At 43.0% G+C, this 18,876-nt stretch overlaps 4 protein-coding genes across 4 annotated transcripts; 3 read left to right on the forward strand and 1 right to left on the reverse strand.

Annotated features, from left to right (window-relative positions):
- Nucleotides 1-4,499: 4,499 nt before the first annotated feature.
- On the forward strand, nucleotides 4,500-5,354 carry LOC135697684 (uncharacterized). The gene has a single exon (XM_065217455.1). The coding sequence runs from the start codon at nucleotides 4,500-4,502 to the stop codon at nucleotides 5,352-5,354; it is 855 nt and encodes a 284-aa protein (XP_065073527.1).
- A 4,987-nt stretch (nucleotides 5,355-10,341) lies between these two features.
- On the forward strand, nucleotides 10,342-12,669 carry Taf5 (TATA-box binding protein associated factor 5). Its single transcript, XM_065217404.1, has 4 exons — nucleotides 10,342-10,448; nucleotides 10,521-11,437; nucleotides 11,501-12,083; nucleotides 12,150-12,669. The coding sequence occupies exons 1-4, from the start codon at nucleotides 10,386-10,388 to the stop codon at nucleotides 12,540-12,542; spliced, it is 1,956 nt and encodes a 651-aa protein (XP_065073476.1). The 5' UTR covers nucleotides 10,342-10,385; the 3' UTR covers nucleotides 12,543-12,669.
- An 890-nt stretch (nucleotides 12,670-13,559) lies between these two features.
- Nucleotides 13,560-14,294, forward strand: LOC135697685 (uncharacterized). Its single transcript, XM_065217456.1, has one exon. The coding sequence runs from the start codon at nucleotides 13,560-13,562 to the stop codon at nucleotides 14,292-14,294; it is 735 nt and encodes a 244-aa protein (XP_065073528.1).
- Nucleotides 14,295-15,084: 790 nt separating this feature from the next.
- On the reverse strand, nucleotides 15,085-18,272 carry LOC135697686 (uncharacterized). The gene is made up of 2 exons (XM_065217458.1): nucleotides 18,141-18,272; nucleotides 15,085-15,627 (listed from the first exon to the last, which is right to left on the reverse strand). Exons 1-2 carry the CDS (start codon nucleotides 18,270-18,272, stop codon nucleotides 15,085-15,087), a joined length of 675 nt encoding a protein of 224 aa, XP_065073530.1.
- Between the last annotated feature and the right edge of the window lie 604 nt (nucleotides 18,273-18,876).

Here is an 18,876-nt window from a genome sequence, read left to right on the forward strand (position 1 = left end):
TTTTCCAAACTGGACCTCACAAGTGCCTACTATCACTTGGAGCTGAGTCAAGAGTCAAGAGAACTAACCACTTTTCTTGCGGAGAATGGGATGTATCGTTTCACGAGGCTGATGTTTGGAGTCAACTGCGCTCCAGAAATTTTCCAAAGAGAGATGACTCGGATACTGGAGGGAATCGACAACGTCATTGTGTATATCGATGACATCTTGATATTCGCTAACAGTTTGGAAATCCTTAGAAAAACAGTGGTTCGCGTACTTAAGGCGCTTAGAGCGAACAATCTCACATTGAATACAGCCAAGTGTCAGTTCGATCGAGAACGGATAAAGTTCTTGGGCCACGAGTTGGACAAGAATGGCTTCCATGTGGACGAAGCAAAAGTGGTCAACATCCGCAACTTCCGGGAACCATCCACCACATCAGAACTACGTAGTTTCCTGGGATTGGCGTCTTTTGTCAGTCCATTTATAAAGAATTTTTCTGATCTTACGAGTCCATTGTGGAAAGTGGCAACAGCTCACACGTGGCAATGGGGCCCAGATCAAACCGAGGCATTTGAGCTGACTAAAAACAAGATAGCGAGCTGCACTGTTGCATTGGGTTATTTTTCGGAGGATGATACAACCGTTCTTTACACTGACGCTTCTCCAATTGCGTTGGGAGCTGTGTTAACCCAAGAAGGAAGAGACGGATCACGCAGAATCATTAGTTTCGCCGCAAAAGCCCTAACTCCCACAGAGAAAAAGTATGCTCAGAACCAAAGAGAAGCGCTCGGTGCCGTGTGGGCGGTGGAGCACTTTTCTTTCTTTCTTCTTGGGAGACACTTTATACTGCGGACGGACGCTAGAGGCGTGAGCTTTATCCTCAACAGACTCAGAGAAGATTCCAAACGAGCGTTGACCAGGGCAGACGGGTGGGCGCTAAGGCTAAGCCCGTACAACTACAAAGTAGAGTTTTTTTTTCCGTGGGAGGGAAAATATCGCTGATCCATCATCCCGCCTCTACGGTGGAATTGATGAGCCGTTCAATGAGGATTCAAGCCCATGGGAAATTGCTGGTCTTGAAGCAAACAGCGTGGATTTCGTGACAGAAGAAGAAATTCGTGAGGCTACAAAGCAAGATCCAGCACTAACCGAAGTATTCCATGCCATAGAGTCTGGAGAATGGCCAGCTCAGCTTAACAGATTTTGCTCTGTGAAAGCTGAACTGTGCCTTATAAATGGAATCATTTTGAAAGGAGGTCGGGCAGTAATCCCCAAGTCGCTGCGAGAGAAAACACTGAGAGTAGCTCACGAAGGTCATCCATTGTCTGCAAAGCTGAAGACCATCTTACGGGAGCGCGTCTGGTGGCCTGGCATGCCGGGGGACGCTGAAAACTGGGTCAAGGCCTGCCAACATTGCGCAGTCAATGGTAGACCAGGAAAACCCACTCCAATGGAGCGTACGGTAGTTCCGAAGACTGCCTGGGAGACCATCGCTGTGGATTTCAACGGGCCTTATGCTAAGTTCGGAGGAATTCACATCCTCGTTATCGTCGATTATCGTTCTCGATACATCATTGCCCGTCCTATAAAATCAACCAGCTTCGAGCTAACGAAGCGAGTGCTAGACGAAATCTTCGATAGGGAAGGTTTTCCGCAAAGCGTAAAAAGCGATAACGGACCCCCGTTTAATGGGGAAGATTATAAACAATACTGTCATGAAAGAGGAATTAAAACTATTTTCTCAACGCCGTTTTTTCCACAACAAAACGGTTTGGGGGAAAATTACATGAAGATAATTAACAAATCAATGGCCATAGCGGCCTCTACCGGATCGAATTACAATGAAGAACTGCAAGCTGCTATTCGGGCGCACAACGCAGCTTCCCACACTGTAACGAAGGTTCCACCTGAGGAAATTATGCAAGGTAGAAGGATCAAGCGGCGATTGCCACTCTTCGATCGTGGTCTCCCGAATCACGACAACGACGTTCTTAACCAGAGGGATCGAGATATGAAACTTAAGTCCAAAGAACGTGAGGACATCCGACGCGGTGCTAGGAAATGCCAGTTGAAACTCGGAGATACGGTGATAGTTGAACAACAATCACGACCGAAAGGTGTTTCAAGATTCGGCACACAGCGGTATACGGTAATGGAAGAGAGAAACGGTAACCTGGTACTCAGCGACGATGATGGACATACTCTGAAGCGCCACGTTTCCCAGACGAAAAAGGTGTTTGAATGGCGTGCCCAACCAAGATCTGAAGCTACATCACCGCAAGAAGATCAATCGCTTCAACGAACTTCCAGGGATAGGAGAGCCCCAAGGTATTTGCAAGATTTTGTTCACACGGTGGATAACATGCAATACCGAAGTGATTAAAAGCGAAAGTTAAATGATCACACCTGAATTATACAATAAATATTTTGGAAAATCTACGCCTTCGTCTTGTTTTGTGTTTTATGCTTCAATATAATTTTACCCTTTCAATTTTATTTTATTTTTTAATCCTGTGAGAAGAGGAGAGATGTGGGGAATGAGAAACCTTGATATTGAATAACCCCTCGGTTTATCCCTATTGCTAAACACCATCAGCCACAGGGCTACCAACAGATAACGCCAACTATCTGGCATCACGTCTGCTCGGGCCTCGATCGGTTTCCCGATAGATTCGGGCCTCGATTGTGCAGCGAAGTCAAGCACTCGCTCTTTCACTAGTCGACTGTTGAACGGGTAAGTCCTGCTTGCGAGATCTTGGACGATTCTCTTGTTGCGCCAATAAATAGTTCCAACAAAAATATTCATTCAAGATCGAACCATTGAGTTATTCACAACGGTCCAAATGTTTTTCTGGCCGACGGTAAGGTTGAGAAGACCGCTGGATACGGTGAAGGTACAGTGATTGGTGTTAACGGAGAAGGTAATGCGATTGACGTGAAACTTGTTGACGTTTTGTATGTTCCGTCGTTGACAAGTGGTCTAATCTCCGTGGACAAGTTAACTGCGAATGGTTTTACTGCCGTTTTCATGGAGGACGGGTGTAAAATCCGAGACACTGCAGGTACTTTAGTCGCTTTACGGTCGTCTATTTGCTCGAGAAGAAGCCGGAAGCGCCGGAGAGGCAGGTAAAGGAGTATGTTCGGTACGTGACCAATTTGGTCAACCGAAAGCCGCGTATTATTTCCTCAGACGGTGGAGGCGAGTATGCGAACAAGGAGCTAAATAATTTCTTCACACATGAGGGAATTAAGGCACAGTACACCACAGCGTACACACCGCAGCAGAATGGTGTAGCTGAGCGGAAGAACCGGTCGCTACAAGAAATGGCGACGACGATGCTCCTTGATGCGGGTTTGGATAAGCGGTTCTGGGGTGAGGGCATACTATCGGCTGCTTATTTGCAGAACCGACTTCCGTCACGATCGGTTGACAAGACCCCGTATGAAAAGTGGTATGGAAGGCAACCGATACTTAGCCATTTGAAAGTATATGGTTGTCCTGCTTATGTCCACATTCCCGATGTCAAACGGGGAAAATTTGACAGTAAATCGAGGAAGCTGCGGTTTATTGGATACTCTGACGTTCACAAGGGTTACCGTTTTGTTGATACCTCGACTGACAGGATCACAATAAGCCGTGACGCCAAGTTTTTAGAAATGGACGACGGATCGTCACATAGAATGGATTCGCAAGCGACATGTGATGAAAATTTGTCTAGAAGTGTGATCGAGTGGCCTTTTCCTGAGGTGGTCCCGAAGCAGCAGGCAGCGGAAGAAGGAACTGCCGATAGTGGCGAAGAGGATGAAGAACCGGCGAGCGAAGACAGTGAGCGTGAAGATTATTTTGATGTGGACGATCCCGATCCAGATGAAGATCCCCTCGCGGTGAAGGAGGAGGAAAAAGAAGATGAAGTGAGGAAAGAATTAGAAAGTGCAAATCGACAAGGTCGTCGCACCCGCGGCGTGCTACCGAGCCGTTTGTCGGATTATGTGGTAGGTGTTGTGATACAGAAGGTGCAGGAACCAGCAACGTACAAGCAAGCAGCCAGTCCGGATCGATGTTCGTGGAAGGAAGCGATGGATAGCGAAATCCAGTCGCATAAGCAGAATGGGACGTGGGAGTTGGTGCCACTTCCGAAGGGCAAGAAAGTTGTAGGCAGTCGTTGGGTGTTCAAAGTGAAACAGAACGAATCAAATGAAGTCGTCCGCTACAAAGCAAGGATCGTCGCGCAGGGATTCACTCAGTGCTATGGCGTTGATTACGATGAAGTGTTCGCCCCTGTGACCAAACATGCTACACTCAGAGTCCTGTTGTCCCTGGCTGGAAAGAGAGGAATGGCGTTGAAGCACTTGTATGTCCGCACCGCGTATCTCTATGGAGAAATCGAAGAAGAAATCTATATGCGTCAACCACCTGGCTACGAGGTTCACGGAAAGTAGGAGATTGTTTGCCGACTTCGTAGAAACAGTCAGCTCGATGTTGGAACCGGAAGCTAACCGGTGTTCTGACACAAATGGGTTTTCAAGCAAGTTGCGCGGATCCGTGTCTGTTCATGGCAACCAGAAACGATAAGAAAATCTACCTTATCGTTTACGTGGATGATTTTCTGATCGGATGTGAAAGCGAGGATGAAATAACTCGTGTTCAGAAGCAGCTGAGTCAGCATTTCGAAATAGTTAATCTCGGCGATGTGAAACATTTCCTTGGACAGGAAGTTCCAAGGGAGAATGGCGTGTTCAGTGTGAGTTTGACCAACTACATTGAACAACTGGTTGTCAGGACAAGTCTTAGCGAAGCAAAGACAGCAAGAACGCCCATGGATCAGAGCTATCTGAAGGATGAGGTTGACAGCAAACCATTCGAAGATGGTACGAAGTACAGAAGCGTGCTAGGTGCACTACTATATGTTGCGGTGTGTGCACGCCCGGACATAGCGACAAGTGTCGGGATTCTTGGTCGGAAATTCAGCGCTCCCACGGAGGCTGATTGGACCGCTGCGAAGCGCGTGGTACGCTATTTGAAAGAAACGATGGACTGGAAACTGCAGCTTGGAGGCAAAAAGGCGGAAGATTTGGTGGCATTTTCGGATTCGGGCTGGGCAGGAGACAAAAGCACGAGGAAATCGACCACAGGATACGTTGTGTTCTACGGAGGAGGAGCAGTATGCTGGGTGAGTCGTCGGCAGTCTTGTGTGACGCTTTCGACGATGGAAGCTGAGTATGTCGCTCTGGCTGAAACGTGTCAGGAAGTTGTGTGGCTGAGACGACTACTCGAAGACTTTGGTGAAAAACAGGTGAAAGCAACAGTGATCAACGAAGACAATCAGCCCAACAAACAATTGAGAGCTCTTATAAAACACCTGAGTTGATCAAACGTTGAATAATAGCTTCCAGAGTTGAACAAGAATGTAGTTGTATTGCCATTTGATTAAAAGTTTTAAAAGCTGTTGAAGCACTCTTAAATGATTGTTTACGTTCGGTTTAACTATATGCTTTATAAGACCTACGATAACTTTTATAGCACCTTAGTTAAACTGATTCACAAGAGCTATACAGAACGTGGAATAAACGCATCAAAACAAACCATTGAGAGCTCTTATAAAACACCTGAGTTGATCAAACGTTGAATAATAGCTTCCAGAGTTGAACAATGTAGTTGTATTGCCTTTTTGGTTAGAAGCTTCAAAAGCTGCTTGGAGCACTCTTAAATGATTGTTTTCGTTCGGTTAAACTGTTTGACAGGAGCCATTTAGAACGTGGAATAAACGCATCAAAACAAACCATTGGGAGCTCTTATAAAACACCTGAGTTGATCAAACGTTGAATAATAGCTTCCAGAGTTGTACAAGAATGTAGTTGTATTGCCATTTGGTTAAAAGCTTCAAAAACTGCTTGGAGCACAATTAAATGATTGTTTACATACGGTTAAACTGTTTGACAGGAGCCATATAGGATGTGGAATAAACGCATCAAAACAAACCATTGGGAGCTCTTATAAAACACCTGAGTTGATCAAACGTTGAATAATAGCTTCCAGAGTTGAACAAGAATGTAGTTGTATTGCCTTTTTGGTTAAACGCTTCAAAAGCTGCTTGGAGCACTCTTAAATGATTGTTTACGTTCGACCAACCACCAACCACAATTTTGTTGCTAAAAATAGCACAAGTGATAGCCACGTTTATATGACCATAAGGCAATGATTATTCGACTGCAAGAGAAGTCACTCAAGATGAGCTTCATATACTTCTCTCATATGATCAAAATATGTATTCAAGAATAGAGCAGATGGAAACAGAAGCGGCTGGCAATCCGGGATCATGAGTTCGAATCTTGCTTCGAGAAACCCTCGGTGGAGTAGAGGTAAATTATATATAAAGGTGTTTATTAATAAATGCAAACATTATTTTAAGACATATATCATATAATCCAACGATAACATTTCTAGATAAATTCTCTCAACTAATTATTAGAGAGATTAATTGAAAGAATATCAATCAAAGATTAAAACCTAGTTACTACTTCCTCCATGATCACAGAATGTGAATTATGGCATAATTACATATTTTTTCAATGTGCTCAAATAAATTAAATTAATAAAAACTGTACAAGTTTTTGTTTTGGCGTACCACGACAATAATTGTTAAATTAATTTTAATCTGTGAATATTGTGAGTACTTACACAACGGTTATTAAGGAGTCATTAAAAAGTGCTATAAACGATTTTCACCGCTTGCTGTACAATGATTATTTAGGAGTCATAAAAGAGTGCAACAAACGCCTCTCAGGTTCACTCTCTACTAAATTTCAAAGCAGCTGTCAAGAAGTGTCTACAAACGTTGTATAAGAGCTTTCACCAAAATAATAAAGCTTGAGTTTAAATATGTATCTATAAGCGTTGTATAAAAGTTGCTTCTATCCGGTTGTTAAGGAGTCATTGAAAAGTGCTGTAAACGCTTTTCACCGCTTGCTGTACAATGATTATTTAGGAGTCATAAAAGAGTGCAACAAACGCCTCTCAGGTTCACTCTCTACTAAATTTCAAAGCAGCTGTCAAGAAGTGTCTACAAACGTTCTATACGAGCTTTCACCAAAATAATAAAGCTTGATTTTAAATATGTATCTATAAACGTTGTATAAAAGTTGCTTCTATCCGGTTGTTAAGGAGTCATTGAAAAGTGCTGTAAACGCTTTTCACCGCTTGCTGTACAATGATTATTTAAGAGTCATAAAAGAGTGCAACAAACGCCTCTCAGGTTCACTCTCTACTAAATTTCAAAGCAGCTGTCAAGAAGTGTCTACAAACGTTGTATAAGAGCTTTCACCAAAATAATAAAGCTTGATTTTAAATATGTATCTATAAACGTTGTATAAAAGTTGCTTCTATCCGGTTGTTAAGGAGTCATTGAAAAGTGCTATAAACGATTTTCACCGCTTGCTGTACAATGATTATTTAGGAGTCATAAAAGAGTGCAACAAACGCCTCTCAGGCTTACTCTCTACTAAATTTCAACGCAGCTGTCAAGAAGTGTCTACAAACGTTGTATAAGAGCTTTCACCAAAATAATAAAGCTTGAGTTTAAATATGTATCTATAAACGTTGTATAAAAGTTGCTTCTACTCCTATACCGCGTATACATATAATGCTGTAGTTGAACAGGTTCTCCAAACCAGTGTAAACAAGAGTTTTACAGCAGTTGTAATAAACAAATTGTACAGTTATTATTCAGCATGCAGTTGAATAAAATCACAATGGAAGCGTTTCTTCAACAAGAAATTGATTTTGGGCAAACGTTTTACTGAATACGTTAGACAACACCTTTGTGTTGCAGTTGTATAGGTTCTCCAAACGAGTGTAAACAAGGGTTTTATAAAAGTTGTGGTGAACACATTGTGCAATTATTATTCAACATGCAGCTGAACAAAATCAAAACGAAAGCGTTTCTTCAACTGGAAATTGTTACTTGGGAGGGCTGTTTGAGTTTCGCACGTTCGGAGAGATCAAGCAAGCGATCAAAGCATATTGAAACCAAGCACCATTTTGTCAAGGATCTGTACGACAGAGGTGAAGTGGTGCTACAGTACTGCCCTACAGACCAGTTGCCAGCAGATATCCTTACGAAGCCGTAAGGTTTTGTAAAGCATCGACAGTTTGTGGAACATTTTGGTTTGGTTAACGCAACCGAACATCAAGGTGAGGTCTAACCATTGAGGAGGAGTGAAGGTATTAACATTGTGTTACCCCTCACCATACCTAAACTTTTATGGCATTTATATGTGCATGACGGCCCTTCTGGCAACATTATATGTTTAATGTGTACATAACAACAACAATAGTAAAGTTTCGTCTGTTCTTCCGTGAAGTGCCGTGCGTATTTATTTTTGATCCTTCCGAAGCCAATACGTGTGTCCCCGCTTGCACCCCGTGAGAACTCTGTCCGCTTCGGTCCTCCCACAGGTTGTACTCATCCATGAGCTTCGATTTGACAACATCGAGCGAGATGTTATCATCCGACCGACTGTCCAGAGCCGTAACTAAACCGTCGTGCGCAGCTGGCAGACTCCGAAGCAGCATACAGATATGTCTGTGTCTTTTTCCAAAGTTTTACCTGCAGCATCGAACAAATCGTCAAAATCACGCAAATGATTTTCAACGTTACCGTTTTCCGCGAGGTAAACACTTCCCACTGGCAAACAGCTTCTTCGTTTCTCGCAGCCTATCAGGTTGTGTTCTCGCTAACACCAACACCTTTTCATCGTTTCGCAATACGATGCTTGCCCTGCAAATGCAGCAGCGGAAACACAAAAGGCACTATCCGGAACTTCCCGGCCGAATCTTTCAACTTTCTGATTTCTTCCTTTTTGGGGTCACCGTCTGGGCCCATAACCTGTCGGCGGAGTACAGGTCAATGCAGCGGAACACCATCAAAGGATTTCGGGTCGTTTGAGGAGAAAATTACACGCGAGAACTAATTATTACAACGGGACTTTATTATCGCGATAAAGAACACGTCACACGTGGTAGCGAACTTTTAACTAATGAGGTTCTCTCACCGACAAACCGGCATGAATGATCATACAAATTATAAAGAAAGTTCTGATCAAAGCACAAAACTGACATCTGCTACCGTGTTCGCGGAAAATATTTATCCTAGCCACGAACACACGTACAAAATGTATGAGTTGGTTCTTTCTTCTTCTTTCCTTTATTTAACGTCGGTCTCTGTTCCGCAATCTAGTGCCAATCACCGACGGACATCGATTGTCATCCATTGACGGCAATCGAATGTGCAGGAAGGCAGCTTCCACACCTGCGTAGGATATCGCACCCATTCAACACACATGGGCCGGGACCAACGGCTTTACTTCCCTTCCGAAGGAAGACGTGACCAGAAATTTTTATGCCTCAGAAAAATCCCACCGACCTCGGCTGGGATTGAACCCAGACCCATCGGGGTGTTAGAAAGTAGTCACGCTTACCACTACACCACCGGCGCCGGCATGAGTTGGTTCGTGTCTAATCTATTTCGGATAAATTACTTTTATCAACATAAAACATTTCTATGGTTTTGACAAATCTAGATAAACATTTCAAAAGGTCCTATCTGCATTGATCGATTCTCTTCATCGACTTTCTCATTCGTCAATAACTCAGTTGCAAAACCTTTCCCTGTTGTATTTGACGTTTTGGACGCTAGATAAGAACCCCCTTTATCAAACTATATGATAGAATTAGCGCAAAATCTGGTTAGGTTATGAAAAGGTTATGAAAAGAGAAAGTCGATGAAGAGAATCGATCAAAGCAGATAGGACCATTTGAAATGTTCATCGAGAAATGGGATCGCTGCACATTTGAATCGGTCGTTATGGATTCCCGATCAAAAGTTAAGTTTAAGTTTCATGTCGGTTTGTCGGTGGTTCTCTCTCTACCGTCGCGCATACGACAACAAAGTGTATGTGCACCTCGATGTGCACAGAAGGTGTACGCAGTAGGGCTGGGCAAAAGCACAAAGTATACTTACGAAGAGGAATTAATTTACCATGCCATTGATTTTTACGAGTAGCATGTAATTCTTAATGGATTCCTATTATGGAATGGTTACGTTTCTCGTTATCTCAGTGTATACTGCAGAAATAAACATACCAAGCCTTTATTGCAGTGTAAATCGACCTAACGTGAAACATTTCACAACGGCTAGGCGGGATTGAAATCAAAGCGTCTATTTGCTACCGCTCTATCTTTTTTCGTAGAGTCTCTATGCAAACGTCACAATGTGTTTATAGCTTGACTCGATTCGTGTTTGCCTCCTGCCGTGGCTTTAGATCGTCCGAATTTTGTTTCTAATAATTTCAGTAATTCCGGTAAAAAAGTGAATTGATTCGGTGAGCAGACCGTTCCCGAGATGGCTCAAAACAAAACGGATCTGATGGCCGTTTTGGCCGTACTGAAAAAGTACAATTTGAAGGTATAATTTGTGTGTTGAGGGTGCAGAGTAGTTTACATCTGTGGAATTTTTGTTTGGCTTTATCTTTCATAGGGAACGGAGGATTTGCTGAAAAAGGAAGCCAGTTTGTCGGACGTTCCGGAAAATGCGGCTGGCGAGGCGGACGTGAACAGTGTGCTGGCGGCATATAAGAGTGAGGGTGATCCGGATATTTACGAGAACTCGTATACGGAGTTGCGGAGGTTCGTGGAGGATTCGTTGGATATCTATCGGCATGAGCTGGCACTGATTCTGTATCCGGTGCTGGTTCATATGTACATTGAGTTGGTGTACAACAATCACGAGCAGCAGGCAAAGAAGGTAATTTCGAAGTTCGGTCCGGACCAAGAGTACTACTACCAGGATGAGATAACCAAGCTAGCGATGGTGACGAAACGGGATCAGATGAGCGGAAACGATCTGACGGATACGTTCAAGTCGAATGCTTTTACCATAAGGATTTCGAGAGATACGCTGTCTTTGTTGAAACGGCATCTTCACGAGAAGAAAGCATCCGTTATATTGAACATTGTAAATGAGCATCTGTTCTTTGACTTGTACGAAGGAGTTGCCCGGAACAAGGCCCAGTGCGATGCGACTTCCGGTGCGATGATCGGAGAAGCGAAGCGACTCGATAACAAAGTTAAGGTTTATTACGGTTTGCTGAAGGAACCGGATGTTCAAACGTTGGTACAAGCTCCTCCAGAGGAGGATGACGATATGGATCCGGATGCACCGGATAAGCCGAAAAAGAAGAAGCCCAAGAAGGATCCACTATTTTCTAAAAAGTCGAAATCGGATCCCAACGCACCACCGTTGGATAGAATTCCTTTGCCAAAGCTGAAAGATGTGGACAAGATGGAGAAAATTAAGGCACTAAGGGAAGCTTCCAAGCGGGTTAACCTGGGGCCGGATTGTTTGCCATCCGTTTGTATGTACACGCTGTTGAATGCAAATTACACTGTAACTTGGTGAGTATTGTTAGTGCTAAAATGAAATAGCTCACTTAGGTACTATTTGCTTTACTCCAACAGCGCGGAAATCTGCGAAGATTCCAGCTTGATTGCCATTGGCTTCTCTGATTCGTCCATCAAAGTATGGTCCCTGTCACCGATTAAACTGCGGGAGATGAAGGCAGCCGATCTGTTGAAGGAAATTGACCGGGATGCCGACGACGTGCTGATTCGTATGCTTGACGATCGCAAAGCCGAAACCAGCCGAATGCTGTACGGTCACAGTGGACCCGTTTATCGCACTGCCTTCTCGCCCGATAGAACCATGCTGCTGTCCTGCTCGGAGGATTGCACTATCCGTCTTTGGTCGCTACACACCTGGACTTGTGTGGTGGTGTACAAGGGCCATCAGTTCCCCGTGTGGGATGTTCGCTTCTCGCCATACGGTCATTATTTCCTCAGTTGCTCGCATGACAAAACCGCTCGGCTGTGGTCCACGGATTCCCATCAGCCTCTTCGAATCTTTGCGGGTCACCTTTCCGACGTTGATGTATGCATCTTCCACCCCAACTCAAACTATGTTGCAACCGGATCGAGCGATCGTACCGTTCGCCTGTGGGACATTAGCGTTGGAAATCATGTGAGACTGATGACGGGTCATAAGGTGAGGTTTAAAACGGATTTTTTGTGTCATCCTCAATTCCACAATATCTAACCCCATTATCCACAGGCTCCGATCCACTCGCTGGCATTCTCCATTTGCGGACGCTATTTGGCGTCCGGTTCGGCAGATTGTCGAGTCCTCGTGTGGGATCTGGCACATGGTCATCTAATTGCGGCCCTTTGTGGACATTCCGCTTCGGTCCATTCACTTTGCTTCAGCCGTGACGGAACGGTGTTGGCTACGGGTGGACTGGACTGTTGCCTCAAGTTGTGGGACTTTTCCAAACTGTGCGAGGACATCAGCGGGGAGAATGTCAACGTTTCGCACAATCCGGACGTCCGCGATGGGGAACCGTACCTGTTGAGATCCTTCCCCACCAAGCAGTCGCCGTTTCTGACGTTACACTTTACCCGGAGAAACTTGCTGCTGGGCGTCGGAATGTTCGAGGGATCGGCTTAAGGTAGATGCGGAGTTTATTTTTTAGGTCTAGTTTTTCGTATAAGCAAGATGTAGCCGTAAGATCGTCGATATATGTATATCAGTGTCGCAAATTTTTACAATCAATAGAATTTTATCAAATTGAAAACGGTTTCTTTTGTGTGAATGGAACGAAAAGAATTCCCTCGGTGAGGAAATGCAGGCTGGAGTAGGTCAGTGTGGGTTGTAGGAATTTGGTATTGGAGTCTGTAACTTTTACGCCGTAGGCCTTGATGTCACGAATAGGATAGATCCCGTATCTGCAGGAACTTACAGATTCTGTAACCTTCTCCAATATTATAAGGCTTAGAGACGGTCCCTCTCTATCAGGGACAGGGTTAGATTATAGTTGCTATATTTATAGTCTGGCGGATAGAATTTCTAGCTATCAAAAGCGGAACCAATTCAATATATTGTAGACCAACAATTGAAATGATACTATCTGCTTATATAAACAAAACATTGAGTTCTTTCCTCGCCAACCTAAAGTAGATTAACAGCAACTTTCCCCAAACCGATGATGATGTTGGTTTGCGTAGTCGAGCCTTGAGTCACGACAAAAGGGTTTGTTCACAAAAGCTGATGTGCTCTTTCCTGTTGTGGATCGTGATATGCTCGATTGGTTCCCGAGATTCCGTCCGATAGACTATAACTAAAGCGACTATTTAATAGATCAGATGGAGCAAGAATGCCACCCCAATAATTTTGAAAATAAACATATTTTCAATGCTAGCTCACCCATGAAACTATGAATGGGGTTCCTATGCAGCATTATAGAAAGTTCTGTCCAAAATTAAGCCTTAAAAAATTCCTAAAAAGAAACATTTGGTGCTGATTTGTTGAAAATCGAAATTATTTATGATAATTGGACATCACAAAACAAGGATTTTTGAAATTCCAAATATTTTTTCCTACGATTCCCGCATTGAGGCATCACTTATGTGATCATAAAATTTTTAGGCTAGAGGTAATCAAAGCTTCTACGCCGAAAACAAGGATATGCCAGCAGGATTGAGCGGAAAGAAATTCAGATTCCGAGCAGCGGTTTGTTTGAAGAAGTTTAAAAATCAAACGTCGTACGAAAACTGCGGGACGATCAACGTTGATGGTGATACAGTCGAAGAAGTCCTAATGAAGATTTGGGAGTTCTGTTCCCAATTCACTTATCGTGCCTTTGCTTTCTCAGAACCATCAGATTCACGAGTTGACGCTACGTGGTCCGAAATTTTTCCAAGTTACGACGAACGCGATACATTTATTATGTTTCAAAACAAATCCAGTAAAAAAAACATTGTTCCCTCGAAAGTGGACAGCAATACCTTGGTCAGTTGGCTGGCAAGGGAAATGTTTTTAATCGTCTATAAGTACTCGGATTCGGTTACAACTCTCGAGAGATGGCGTCAAGTTGAGAGCCAGCTTATTCGTCCTATGGAGACGGACCCTTCTGGTGCGGAATCTATTGCTTCCATAAATCAGCTGAAAGAGGAGCTCAAATACACACATGGAAAGCATCTTTCAGGTGATGACGTCAACTGGGGGTGCTGGGCAAGCTGGATATCGAGTAAACCATATGACCAACGGGATAATCTGAAACATCAAACGCCTCCAGAGCACCTCATCAACCTTTTTAGTAGTGGTGCACAGGTAGTGACTGTTCGAAGAAAAGTTCTGCTTACTCGGAACCCAATTCCATTCGCGTACATCGGACGTCGCCAGAATTTACGGAATTCATGAACATTTATTCCGAGAGTAAACGATGTTATAAATTCCTAAAAGGATTTCAGTATGTTAAATTTTGCATAAATTACCGGATATCAACTACGACATACTTTTGCTAATTCAACACCTCTTCAAACATAAATCCGATTGCGTCGTAGGCATCCCTAGCTTGCGCAGTTTCAGCTGCTGCATATTAAATGTTGATTAGCAAATGGGTGCTTATAATCTTCAAATTAATAAATTTTCCCTTACCTTTTAGTTCGGTAATATAGACTTAGATTTATAGATTGTAGTTTGTAGAATATTTTAGCAGTTTCTCCTAAATTTCTATTTATAGATGTAACCTATTATTTAAGAGCACTAGTCAGTAAGTTGATTCGGTATTTGTAAATTGTTCTTCTCACCTTAGGGAGCATCCATAAATGACGTAGCATATTTTTGATCAATTGTAGACCCCTCCTCCCCCCTCGTAGCGTATTTGGCTATATCCAATACATGGCCGGTCACAAATTCTGAAACCCCCACCTCCCCCCTCAAATGCTACGTCATTTATGCATGTTCCCTTATGTTGATTTCAGTATTAGCTGTAGGAAAACAACTATGTTTAAGCACTAGATAGGTTAGCTTGGGTTTAGAAACTAGATTTAAAGGAAACTTTTAGATATTAGGCATAGAATAATTTTCACTTTCACTTCCTTATTTTTTTTTTTTTTTTTTTTGTGTTGTCTTTCGACTGGCTAAGACCACGGTTGCTCCATCTCGCCACCTCTTTGGTTGTCTTGTTTTCTGGCTGTTGTTGTCTGGTTTATATTTGTATTTTCTCTTCTTGGATGAACTTGTAGATTTGTAGCATGCTTTCTTCACATTTCTCATCAAAGATTTCTTCCAGCGGTTTGATGTACTCTAGCACTTGGTATTTGCTTCTGCTTATGTTGTATCGCGGGCAGTAATACAGCACATGCCGTAAGTCTTCAGTTTCTTCACAAAGATCACAAAATTCGTCTTGTTCAATCTTCCATTTAGCTCTCCTATCTTTCGTCAGTGTGTGGCCGCTTCTGATTCTGCTTAACATTCTAATCTGCAACGCTGTTAGCCATAGATTATTCGACCATATTCTTTGGTATGGGGTTTCCGCTATCCTGAAGTGCCATCTTCCTTTCGACGTTGAAGTTCTTTTATACTGCTCTGTCCAATCGCTCCAGACTTCTTTCTTGCTCAAATTTATGGCATCTCCCATAGTGATGCCATTGAAATCTGATTGTTGATCTGTTGTTTTTCTAACCGCAGCTTGATCCACGATTTCGTTCCCGTCAATGCCTGCATGACTGGGAATCCACTGAATTTTGATCTACATCCTTCCTCGATTTTGGATTTCTTTGAAAATTTCCCATGCTATAAAATTTTCATTTACCGTTTTTTCATTCAGGAGAGTCTCGCAAGCGCTCCTAGAATCAGTCAATATTACTGTTTTGGCGTATTTTTTCCTTTTAGCCATTTCAACAGCCCGTAGGATGGCCATTAGCTCTGCATTTGTTATGGAGTAGCTCGTATTGATGCTGTCCGTGAAGGTTTCCTTATCTTGGTGGTCGTAGACTGCTATGGCAGTTCCAGACGATCTTTTGGATCCATCCGTGAATATCAGGCTATGTTTTTGATAGTTATTGCATATGGTCTCTTGGAAGAGTTGCCTCAAAATTGCGCTATGGCAGTTCTCTTTTTTGGGAAAATTTTTGCCAAACTTGGGTACTACCACATCTTTCAGGTCTGTTGTATGGAAAAACCTCATACGTTTGTGCAACGGGATCTCCTTATCCCGTGGATGGACTTGGTAGACAATATACACGTGTTTTTCTGCAATTTCGGTAAGGTAGGAGCCATTTGGTACTTCCCTTGACAATGAGCTGCTGATAAATTTGATTAATGGCGTAGCGTAGAAGGTTGTTCGAATTACTTCATTTTTCGTCAGCATCTCAATCCTTTGGTTCATCGGTAGCTGTCCTGAATCTGCTAGCATGACATGAACCGGCGTGCTCCGTAGGTATCCCATTGCTGCTCTAATGTACTTGTTTTGGACCTTTTGGATTTTATCCAAGTTAGTCTTTGCCGCATTCCCATAAACTATGGCTCCATACTCCAGCCGACTCCTTATGAGAGCATTTCCGATCCTCAGCAGTGTTTTGGGGTTTGCGTCAGATGTCTTTTTGGAAATTAGTTTCATCAGCCCTATCTTTTTGCTTGCGTTTTCTTTAATGTTATCTATGTGTTTCCTATGACACAACATTCTATCCAGTGTGTATCCTAGATACTTATGCGTGTTTACTACCTCGATTTTCGCATTTTTCACCTTTATTCTCAGATGTTCGGTATTTTTTTTTTTTTTTTTTGTGAAGGGGATAACTGCTGATTTTTCCGCGCTGACTTTTAGGTTTAGCGCATGCAGTTGGTCATAGAAACCATCAAGAAAACAGCATAGTTTGGATTCTGCTTCATCCAGATTTTCTCTCATAGCCACAACAGCGAAGTCGTCTGCAAATTGCACGAGCTCACAGTCATCTTCCGAATTACTATGTAATCCAGCAGTGTAAAGGTTGAATAGGATAGGAGAGAGTGGGCACCCCTGTGGTAATCCTTCGCTGACCTTCACTTCAACGTTTCCTTCATCGGTACGGAGTATTAGCTTCCGGTGTTTTAGATAGATATAGATCCATGATACAAGTTTTTGAGGAACCCCCATAGCAGATAAAGTACTCAACAGTTTGTTAGTATTAACCGAATCGTAGGCCATTTTAACATCTATAAAGGCTACCAGCACTACCTTCCCTAGTTCTTGCGCTTCTTTTACTGTGTTAACCACATAGTTTACACAAGTCATTGCGCAAACTTGTGCTCGAAAACCGAAGGATAGTTTGGGAATAAGCTGCCTAATTTCCGCAATCTCCGCCAACCGATTTTTAACCACCGCATTTATCAGTTTGATTTCCACGTTCATTAGTGCTATCGGCCTCCTGGAGTTAGGTAGACTTAGATCTGCTCCTTTTTTCGGTATTTGCTGAATTATTGTTGTTCTCCATCGTTCCGGAATCTCCTCCGACACGAACACCCTACTCAGCATCTCGCAGACCTTCAGTAGCATTCCCATATCAAGCTGTTTAAGGATGGCATATGAAATTCCATTTTCCCCGGGCGTGGAATTTCCGTTTCGACTTTTGAGGGCAGTCAAAATTTCTTCATCTTTTAGTGCCATTTCATATCCTTCCAAGTATGACTCTGTCGGCTTATACGGCATCCTCACTTCCCCTATTTTATCCTTGAAATAGTAATCCATAAACAGTACTCCATCCTGATGGTTGATCCCTTTCCTGCCTTTGGTTTCTTCAGAAAGTCCTGTATCAATCCCTTTTATGATGTTCCATAGTTGTCGTGAAGGGGTAGTTTCGTCGATCCTCTCCGCTAGCTCCTTAACATATTGCCTTTTGGCTCTTCGTACCTCCTTTTTGAATGCTGCTCTTTGCTATTGGAAATTGATGTAGTTGGTTTGCGTTTTGTTGATGTTGTATGTTCGTAGGACTACTCTTTTGCTTTCATACAATTTTTTAATTTCCTCGTTCCACCACTGTTTTAGATAGTTCGCTTTTTTGTTCTTGATGACAAACGACGCCTTTTCTTTTTGCTCCTCCAAAATTTCCACCATTTCCGAAGGCGAGTATATGAACTGCGGCCGTATGCTATTCAGATTTTCGATCAATTTTCTTTGTTAATACGCCTGGTGGATCTTTTGACAACTGGGATTTGTCCTCCGATTTCCAGCAGCATAGTCCGGTGTCCGCTACCGAATTCCTCATCTACTGTTTTCCATGTCACCTTTGCACCAATTCCTGGCGTAGCCAGCGTTATATCAATTGCAGATTCCTTCTCTCGCGGAGTATGTATCATCGTGGGTGATCCATCGTTGAGCAGAACATACTTAGAATCCTCGATGTTCTCGTTCAACATTCTTCCTCGACTACATGTTGGGTATGCAGGGCCCCAGCTAACATGAAAAGGTCCTCTAGATCTTGCCTAACGCTCGATTCAGTTCCAGGTGCCAGGTATACTGAGATCAAGTTTATCGGGTCCATTCCTCCTTTTACCTTGATTCCTACTGCTTCTACGGATCCTACATTTGGTATATCTATTTCCTGGTACTCCAAATCTCTATGTGCCAAAATTCCTACGCCCCGTAGCCTTGGGGTCTTCTTTTTGAAACAAAGTTGAAGTTCCTCATTACGAAAGGCTCCTTATCTTTCAACCAAATCTCCTGTAATAAAGCTACTCTGACATCATTATCTACTAGATAGGTGTAAAGCTCTTCTCTGGTTTCTGTTGGTCTTATGCTCTGTATATTATGCTGGATAATTTTAAAGGCCTTAGTCCCCATTATTGTTTTCGTTTTGATTCTGATTCTGCGGTTGTTCTATGATGTCGTTGTCCTTATTGATGATTCTATCCAGTTCAGAGCAAATTTCTATTAGCAGTTGGTCCGTATCGATGTCCGTTCGGGGACGTCTCAGGCGGCTTATGATGTGGTTTCTCAGTGAGATTATTGCCAGCTTCCAGG

The sequence above is a fragment of the Ochlerotatus camptorhynchus genome, unplaced genomic scaffold (assembly GCF_037179485.1).
Source record: "Ochlerotatus camptorhynchus isolate MF236.1 unplaced genomic scaffold, CSIRO-AGI_Acam_v1.1 ptg000077l, whole genome shotgun sequence".
Lineage (NCBI taxonomy): Eukaryota > Metazoa > Arthropoda > Insecta > Diptera > Culicidae > Ochlerotatus > Ochlerotatus camptorhynchus.

Excerpts from the sequence above, each read along its gene's own strand:
- LOC135697684 (XM_065217455.1), top strand. The coding sequence starts at position 4,500 with ATGGGTTTTCAAGCAAGTTGCGCGGATCCGTGTCTGTTCATGGCAACC.
- Taf5 (XM_065217404.1), top strand. The coding sequence starts at position 10,386 with ATGGCTCAAAACAAAACGGATCTGATGGCCGTTTTGGCCGTACTGAAA. Across the intron at positions 10,449-10,520 it reads TGAAAAAGTACAATTTGAAG|GGAACGGAGGATTTGCTGAA; the intron begins GTATAATTTGTG and ends TATCTTTCATAG. Across the intron at positions 11,438-11,500 it reads GCAAATTACACTGTAACTTG|CGCGGAAATCTGCGAAGATT; the intron begins GTGAGTATTGTT and ends TTACTCCAACAG.
- LOC135697685 (XM_065217456.1), top strand. The coding sequence starts at position 13,560 with ATGCCAGCAGGATTGAGCGGAAAGAAATTCAGATTCCGAGCAGCGGTT.
- LOC135697686 (XM_065217458.1), bottom strand. The coding sequence starts at position 18,272 with ATGTTGAACGAGAACATCGAGGATTCTAAGTATGTTCTGCTCAACGAT. Across the intron at positions 15,628-18,140 it reads CGCCAGGAATTGGTGCAAAG|ATCAAAATTCAGTGGATTCC; the intron begins GTGACATGGAAA and ends GGAAGGATGTAG.